The sequence below is a fragment of the Enhydra lutris genome, unplaced genomic scaffold (assembly GCF_002288905.1).
Source record: "Enhydra lutris kenyoni isolate GAN:26980312 unplaced genomic scaffold, ASM228890v2 scaffoldscaffold3, whole genome shotgun sequence".
NCBI lineage: Eukaryota > Metazoa > Chordata > Mammalia > Carnivora > Mustelidae > Enhydra > Enhydra lutris.
In genome coordinates this window covers 63,817,580-63,827,579 of record NW_019154087.1, presented here as the reverse complement: position 1 = coordinate 63,827,579, position 10,000 = coordinate 63,817,580, and the positions used below count along the sequence as shown (strand labels likewise).

Genomic DNA, 10,000 nt, shown 5'->3' with positions numbered 1-10,000 from the left:
ACTAATTTTCCTTTTGATGAGAAGTCTTTTGTTGCTGCTTTTAATTAAAAATGTACACATTTAAAAGCTAACAGTTTGACAGCTGCTTCCATTTGGGAGGTAAAAAGTAAAAAATGTTTTCTTATGTGGGTTTTCTGAAATATTAAAATTTCAGAATTTTTTTTTGCTATATAAAATGAGTCGATACCTTTGAACAACTCTATTACAGAAACACTAATTACTTTTACACAAATACATTTCACAGTCCATTTAGTTCTCCAAGATACTTTATTGCACCAAAATCACTGCAGAAAAACAATGCTTTCATGTTGATAGCACAGGTATATGCTCTACAAGAATAAAGACATAATTAGAAAAATTTTGATCCTATAAAATACCGACTTGGCATAATTACAACATTTGGCCTAAGTTACCTAAGAGTTTTCAATTTTAAAATCATAAAACTCCATTTAAGAAGAAAAAATACTTTTAAACATATTAACACATTTTAGAGTTCCCAATATGTGATAAGCACTGTATGTCAAAGTCATATCCTAATTTATTCAGTGCCTAATTATAAAAGGACTACATCAAATCTGTTACATTAAGGTATCTTGAAACTGTAAACCCTCAGCAGCACCCCAGCCCTGCGACCTCTGCACGCCGCCCCAAACACACACCCATAGGCTTTTACATGTTGTAAGATAAGGCACCCAAACCTCTGAGCCAGTAATTCATGTCATTTCCATGATGCTCTTGAGCTGAGATCACTGGAATAGAATTAAACAAATACCATTCCTGCCTTTATTCAGTCCTCTTGCCCTCAAGTCCTGACCTGAATTCCTTCTTCTAAACACCAAAAACGTTATGTCCAGACATGTAATTCATTTTAAGTATTCTTCATAAAAAGCACAAGATATAGCTATTTTATATTAGTGAACAGTGGCACTCAAAACAAAAATATCCCATAACAAGCAGATTTCTACTTAGTTTAAAGTTCGACTTAAAAAAATTAAAAATATTTTCTATTTACTGGAAAATTTCTAAAGCTAGACTTAGTGTGTTAGACACATAAGATACATAAAACACAAGTGGAAACCAGTTACACCTATACATGATATACAATTTACTATTTTCATTTTTTGTTGTCTTGTAGAAAAAGTTATGTAGAAATGTAGGATTAAAAAAATTTTCATCAACATTACTTAAATGAGTCAAATACTTTAAGATTTATTTTTTTGAGAGAGAGAGTGAGTGAGTTGGGTGTGGAGGGGCAATGGGGGAGGGGGAGAGAGAGAATCTAAAGCAGACACCCCACTGAGCAGGGAGCCTGATGCTGGGCCCAAACTCATGACCCTGAGATTGTGACTTGAGCTGAAATCAAGAATGGGGTGCTCAACCAACTGAGCCAGCCAGGTGTCCCCAAACATGTTTCAAAGATTTGTAGCATAGAATATTCTAAGAAAACTAACTTTTCTAATTTGTCCAAGTTCCTTTAGAAGGTAATTTATTTCTAGAAATTAAAATAAAGCACAGGATGTTCACTTTGAGAATCTAAAGAGGAGGAAGATTAATTAATAAAATTTTAAAGAAGGCATTTAACCATTTTTATTATCATAGTCTTACAATTTGCAAGGCAGTTCAAAAGAACACATAGTAATGTTTTCAAATGTTTTATGTGTTGTAAACTCAGAAGTGCAAAATAGGGAAGGTTTTCTTTAAATATTGTATTTGTGCAAATTCAGATATAAGTTTAGCTAATAAAATAGCTTATATTAACTATTTCCCTTAAAAGTTAACTTCGAAAAGAATATGAACAAATATTCCTTTAGAAGTAGTTGAGGGTAGGCGCCTGGGTGGCTCAGTGGGTTAAAGCCTCTGCCTTTGGCTCAGGTCATGATCCCAGAGTCCTGGGATGGAACCCCACATTGGGCTCTCTGCTCAGCAGGGAGCCTGCTTCCTCCTCTCTCTCTGCCTGCCTCTCTGCCTACTTGTGATCTGTGTCAAATAAATAAATAAAATTAAAAAAAAAAAAAAAAAAGAAGTAGTAGTTGAGGGAACTAAAACATGGATAAAGATCCCTAACTGTACCCACACTAATTTTCTCCTACCCCCTTCTTCTACCCCTCATTCATGATAGAAGATAAAGTACAAAATTAAATTACTCTGTTCTTCATCTGGCCTTGATCATACTCAGGGCTATTTATCTAAACCAAAGCCTTCTGTAGAAAATCAGTGCCCAAATCCTAAAAGTTTCCCTTTACCTCACTGCAGAATTTCCCCAGGCTCCATGCTTGTCTGTGAGAATGTTGATAATTTTCTGGATTAGTTGAGTTGCTGTCACATGGTCCCGATATTTAGCTGCTCTTATCAGATGATCACACATCTTCTCATCTTCTCGTTTGTCTGCTGAATACTGGGCACACAGTGACTTGGATAGGAAAAAAGAAACATCTATTAATACTATAAAAATATGGGAAAAAACTTACAACACACCAGGAAATTCTTTCTAATGGGAAATGAACCAACCAAAACTTTAAAATTATTTTTATATCCCTCATTAACTGAACTGACTGAGATTTAGTGATCTACTACCCTCAGCATAACAATCCCACAAGAATTTATTACTCTGAAGTCATTCATAAGACACACTCAAAAGTGGTTTTTAAGCAGACCTAAATAATTGGAAGAAGCCAATCATATGAAGATTCAGGGGTCCACATTACCAAGTAATGTGGCATGAAGGGGGCTACAAAGCACTCCAGGCAAAGTGACTTAGAGGAAGAATGTTCTATACCAAGAAGGATAATAATCACACCCACAGTGACAAACTGACTCAGGGAAAGGCACTCAGGAAGAATTTTTATACCTTCAACATTCTCTACTATATCCATAATCTGTCTTGTCTAACCTCACCGGGTAAGAGGAAATTAAAATTACTGATGAAAATTAGAAAATTACTGGATTCCATATTGCCCCAACACCGTATACATTCATATTAAACAGGACTAAAAATAGCAAAAAAAAATTATTGAATAGCCCATTTTTTCTTTATTAATATTACACAAATTTAACTATCAAATTTACTTTGTAAACATTTGGTAAGTCATTAAACTTTGATTGAAAAGGCATAATTCTAAACAGAAGAGTCCAAAGTAAGCTAAATAGTAAAATGGCTTAAAGTGTTCTTTAATGGATCCTCCTTTACAATTTAAACAGCAACTTTTCATATCTGACATAAAATCTATAGATATAAATCACATTAAAGGGCTATTCTTTCCCGATTATCAATCTCTGTCTCATTGTGGAACATTAGAGTCACATTCTGACCTTAAAACATGATAAAAGGAAACCAAACAAGAATGTTTTGTAAAGATATAATGAACTTGTATCTATTTTTTAAAATATCTTTAAATTGTAATTTGAACATGTTCTTATTAAAAACCAATAGTATATTCTTTGTAAGACCTATCATTCAAAGTGAACAAGAGATGAAGAATATTTGCTCCAAGATCAAATGCATGTTACATAATTGATGGAGTATATATTTGCAATATGTGTATGTGTATGTGCTTGTGGCCAAACATTGAGTGGAGGGACCCCAAGAAATCCTAATCATCTATCAATAAAATCAAGGGCCAAGTCTAATATTTTCACTCAGTTTTACTTCACATCAACTTTTCTGTTTTCCTATTTTAAGTAACACATAAACTAGATGACATCATAATAATGACCACAAAAATATTTGAAACTTAACAAAAATATCAGACTCTAAAAAGAAAAGAAGTAGGAATCTTGGGAACTAACAGCTCGAATATATTTGATTATTACTTAAGAAATTTAAGACACTACCACAGAATTAATAAATATAAGACTAACCTACATCTTAAAAGAAATTCACTTACTTGCAGATAAAGTGACAACTGAAGACAGAAACAATTTAGACCGGCCATTTATAATTCAAGTGACTATTCCAGCTCTTTAAATGTAAATGAATACATAAAACAGTATCATATTTGGTCTTTCCCTCCAGATGTTATATCTCTACCAAACTTTATTATTTGTCCTTTACGTGAAAGCTCAGAGGAATGAATTTAAAATGAAGCAGATTCCTCTAGTATCCTCTTGTCATCGCTTACTTCTTTATGGTCAAACTTTGTCCTTTACTATTCCTCATTATGAAATGCTGGCATTTCCTTAAAGTTTTGCCAAATGTTCCTTGGCATTATCATTTACTCACACATCACCTCCTATTATTAATTTAGATCTATCTTTTAAATTTTTCATATCTGCCCTAGCTGTTTCCCTGAACTCTCAGGCCATATGTCTACCTGTAGGATAATCTCCAATTATCCAATAAGCACCTAAAACTCAAAATATACAAAAATATAATTACCAACTTTATCCCAAACATGCTATTATACTTCTGTCATTTGTGACTTCTCAATTTTCCTTCTCTTCATATCTCATCATTTCATTTCAACAAAACTCATTTACCTCTTACCACTTATCACTCTTACCACTGCCCTAAAACATCATCATTAGTTTACAGTTCAGTTCTTGAAATAATCTTATAACTGCTTTCTCACAGTCCCAGAATTACTTCAAGAATTTGACATTTCACAGATACATTTATATACCCTACACCTTAAAAAGTATGTGAACAATTAGGACAAAATATGAACAACATATATATGAACAACAAATAATGAACAATTAGGACCAAATTTTACTAGCTAAGACCATGTGTCCTTTTATAATTCAGCAGTGTGGTATATTATCTTTATGCCTTCCTATGTATCCTATATTCCAGACACCCTCAGATTTTATGCTATTCCCCATCTATCCTTGAGACATTTTCAAGACTTAGGAAATATATTTCTCCTATAGCCTTTGTATATGAAACAAATTTAATGGTGTCTATTGAGAAGGTAAGTTAGAAACTTGAAGGACAAACTACTAGAGAAGAAGTTATTGAGAAAGATAGAAATACAAATACAGGTCCTCTTGATTCTTCAGCAGAATACATAGGATAAAAAAAATTTCTAGGGGCACCCCAGTGACTCAGTTGTTAAGCGTCTGCCTTGGGCTCAGGTCATGATCCCAGGGTCCTGGGATTGAGCCCTACATGGGGCTCCCCGCTCGGTGGGAAGGCTGCTTCTCCCTCTCCCACTCCCCCTGCTTGTGTTCCCTCTCTCTGTCAAATAAATATATAAAATCTTTAAAAAAAATCTAAAAAGTTCCAAAATGATTGAAAATTAAGCATTTCAACTCCAAATAGCTTATGGATCAAAGATAAAAATCACAAGCAAAATTACAAAAATTTGTGGCAACTGGGTGAGACAAATTCAAAGAAAAATGTATAGCTTTGCATGTATGCATTTTACATGTATACATTTATATATTATAAAATATTAAATATTTAAGGAAGAAATAAAAATCTTAAACTCTTTTCATATGGTAGACGCTAAGGAATACAATGCAATTTGTATTACAGGAATAGAAAACTAAAAATTAATTTGTGTAAATAAACACAAAATCCATAACAAAACATTAGCATTCAGCTATACACAAAATAAAGTATACATCATGATGAAGAAGAGTTTATCCATGGAATGCAAGGTTGATTTAATATTTGAATATCAATCAGTATAAGTCATCATACAACAAAAAAAGGAGAAAAACATATAATCTCAATAGTTTTTTTAAAGCATTTTACAACACCCAGAAGCATTTCGTGATTTTTAAAAAAACAAACAAAAAGACACTCCCCAAACTAGTAATAGAGACTTTTTAAACCTCAGGAAGCACATCTATGAAGATCATTCAGTTAAAATTGTGGATAAAACAAGTATGTCTCCTTTCTCTTGACTTCCACTCAATACTGTAACAGGGTCCTAACCAGTTCCAAAAGAGATAAAGAAAAGAAATAGGGTGCCTGGGTGACTCAGTGGGTTAAGACTCTTGCTTCAGCTCAGGCCATGATCTCAGAGTCCTGGGATCAAGCACCGCATCAGGCTCTCTGCTTGGCAGGAAGCCTGCTTCCACCTCTCCCTCTGCCTGCCTCTCTGCCTACTTGTGATCTCTCTCTCTCTCTCTGTCAAATAAATAAATAAATAATCCTTAAAAAAAAGAAAAGAAATAAAAAGATAGTTTGGAACAGAAGGAATAACATATTTATTTGTAGAGACATTCATGTATGTAATACTCCTAAAGGTTCTGGAAAAATTATAAGACTTCTAAGTTGACAGGTTTCTTGGATATAAGGTCAATATAATAAAAATTACATGTCTACATACCGACAATAACGAACTGGAAAATGAAAACAACACTATTTACAATAGCATTAAAATATAAAATAAAGTACAATGAAACTTTTATAAAACATTGCTAAAAAAATTAAAGAAAACTAAGTAAGTGGAGAAAGAGACAATGTTTATAGATTTTAAAACTCCATATTGTCAAAACACCTTCTCTCTTCAAACTGATTTTATAGATTCAACACAATCTTAAATAAAAGATTAAAAGCCTTGGGGTGACTGCGTGGCTCCGCCAGTTAAGCATTTGAATCTTGATTTCAACTCGGGTCCTGATCTCAGGGTTGTAAGTTCAAGCTCTGTGTTGGGCTCCACACTGGGCATGGAGCCTACTTAAAAAATAATGAAAAACAAAAATAAATAAAAAATTAAAATTTCACCTTTCTTATGGATATTGACAAGCTGATTCTCAAACATATGTATACTTATACAAAAAGAAAATAATTAATGACAAAACAGTTTTACCTAAGAAAAAGAAAACTGTAGAATTTAATTGTTTGTATAATGTTATAAAATGTGAAACTAAGAAGAGTTTAAGTTGTTTAATCAAGAAGGAATAATTTTTTGACAACTGAACTAAAATATCTTACCACTCACAGAAAAAAAAAAGAAAGAAAGAAAGAAAGAAACTTATCTAACCTTCACACCATAAACAAAATGTTTAATTCAAAATGAACTGAAGATCTAGATATAAACACTGTAACACTTCTAGAAGAAAATATAGCAGAAAATCTTATGACCTTGGGGTAGGCAGAAAATTCTCACACTGAAATTCTTAGACATAAAAAGATCCATAAAAGAAATTCATAACCATAAAGAATCTGATATATTAAACTATACCAAAATTTATAAAATCTTGTCTTTAAAAGATACTATTTAGCAATTGAAAAGATAAGCCCTAAGATGGGACAAAATATTCACCATACATCTAGCTAATAATTTTCCTAAAAGACATATGAAGAACTCTCATGAATTAATAAGGCAAAGAAGCCAATTTAAAATAAGGGCAAGGGATTTGAACAGACACTTCACAAAAGATATACAAATGACTAATAAGTACATGAGAAGATGCTTAGTCAACAGGGAAATTCAAATAAAGACCACAATAAACTATCACTATATACCCAGTAGAAGGGCAAAATTTAAAAGGCAGACAGTATCAAATATTGGCAAAAATGTGCAACAAATGGTATCCAGCTGGTTAGAGTGCAAAATCCACAACTACTTTAGAAAACAGTTTGGCAGTTTCTTTCAAGTTTAAAAATATACTTACAATACCACCTAGCAATTCCACTCCTATGTATTTCCTCAAAATGAAGAAAACATTTTCACAAAACTATGTTGCATGAAAATTCCCGTAGTGCTTTAAGAGGCAGACACTGGAAATGATCTAATATCCACCTATCCATGAATGGATAAAGTTATACTATTTGGTAATAAAAATAAACAAATGAGTGATATACACAAGGTGGATGAATATCAAAAACTATACGGTGACCAAAAGAATCCAGACATTACAGAACCTACTATATAACTCTTATACAAAGTTGTAGAGTATATAAAACCATCTCCAATAACAAAAACCAGATGAGCAGTTGTAGAGGTTGGGTGTATGTATGTGAAGAGGAGCTGACCACAGTGAATCACAAGGGAATTCTCTGAGATGACAGAAATTTTCTGTGACTTGACTATGACAGTATATACAAGTATATATATACAAGTATACAAGTATATACACCTGTCAAAACTCATTGAAGTATATATCTAAAAGGAATGTTTTATTATATACAAACTATATTTTAATAATGTTTATTTAAGAAGTTTTTAAAAAGTAAATAGGCAAGGTACTGACAGGGAAGAAAGTAGTTAAAATATTCATATCAAAAAAATCTGCAAATCTATCAAATAGGTCAATATCATCCACAAATCAATAAAGAAAAAAACAGGTAACCAATAAGGAACTAGGTAAGAGACAAACAGGTATCGCAAAAACAAAAAAAAAACAAACAAAAAAAAAAAACTTTAAAAAAAATATAACAAGCAGGAGAAAAAATACACAGCTTCATCTGTAAATAAAATCCAAATAAGAACACAATGAGGTTACCTCTACACAACTACTAAAATAAAAAGTATTTGTCAATTTTTTATGACAATTTTTTATGGAAATAGCTACATTTTGATATTGATACACATCTTTGGAAGACACTACAGCAATATCTATTAAAATTGAAAAGATAAATACTTTACAGTCAAGTAAGTGTACCCTACAGAAACGCATAAGCATGTACACCAAGGACTTGTAAATTGTCAAAATCACACTATTCATTACAATTAAAAACTGGAAACCTATCAACAGTAGAGAGACTATGAAAAACTATCATCTATTCATGTAAAGTATGGCATACAGCACTGAAAATAAAATAGGAAAATGTAACAAACTGAACAAACTTCACAAAAATAATGTTGAATAATGCCAGATCTAAACACACACTTTATGATTCCATTTATATCAAGTTCAAAAATTGTTAAAGAAATTACAATACTAAAAGTAACACACTTAGAAACCCAAAGTTGGTGGCATCACAATTCCAGACTTCAAGCTCTACTCCAAAGCTGTCATCATCAAGACAGTATGGTACTGGGACAAAAACAGACACATAGATCAACGGAACAGAATAGAGAGCCCAAAAATAGACCCTCAACTCTATGATCAACTAATCTTTGACAAAGCAGGAAAGAATGTCCAATGGAAAAAAGACAGTCTCTTCAACAAATGATATTGGGAAAACTGGACAGCCACATGCAGAAAAATGAAATTGGACCATTTCCTTACACCACACACGAAAACAGACTCAAAATGCATGAAGGACCTCAATGTGAGAAAGGAATCCATCAAAATCCTTGAGAAGAACACAGGCAGCAACCTCTTCGACCTCAACTGCAGCAACTTCTTCTTAGGAACATCGCCAAAGGCAAGGGAAGCAAAGGCAAAAATGAACGATTGGGACTTCATCAAGATCAAAAGCTTTTGCACAGCAAAGGAAACAGTTAACAAAACCAAAAGACAACTGACAGAATGGGAGAAGATATTTGCAAATGACACATCAGATAAAGGGCTAGTATCCAAAATCTATAAAGAGCTTAGCAAACTCAACACCCAAAGAATAATCCAATCAAGAAATGGACAGAGGACATGAACAGACATTTCTGCAAAGAAGACATTCAGATGGCCAACAGACACATGAAAAAGTGCTCCACATCACTTGGCATCAGGGAAATACAAATCAAAACCACAATGAGATACTACCTCACACCAGTCAGTATGGCTAAAATTAACAAGTCAGGAAATGACAGATGCTGGCGAGGATGTAGAGAAAGGGGAACCCTCCTACACTGTTGGTGGGAATCCAAGCTCGTGCAAACACTCTGGAAAACAGCATGGAGATTTCTCAAAAAGTTGAAAATAGAGCTACCCTACAACCCAGTAATCACACTACTAGATATTTACCCTAAAGATACAAATGTAGTGATCCGAAGGGGCACGTGCACCTGAATGTTTACAGCAGCAATGTCCACAATAGCCAAACTATGGAAAGAACCTAGATGTCCATCAACAGATGAATGGACAAAGAAGATGTGGTATATATATACAATGGAATACTATGCAGCCATCAAAAGAAATGAAATTTTGCCATTTGAGATGA

General features: G+C 33.1%; 1 protein-coding gene across 1 annotated transcript in view; it reads right to left on the bottom strand.

Moving 5' to 3' along the window:
- LOC111153330 (LPS responsive beige-like anchor protein) overlaps nucleotides 1–10,000 on the bottom strand; it is a 754,899-nt gene that overhangs the window by 380,682 nt on the left and 364,217 nt on the right. Inside the window, exon 37 of the mRNA XM_022512304.1 lies at nucleotides 2,244–2,410. Within this exon, the coding sequence (XP_022368012.1) occupies nucleotides 2,244–2,410 (167 nt within the window). The remainder of the gene's footprint in view (nucleotides 1–2,243; nucleotides 2,411–10,000) is intronic.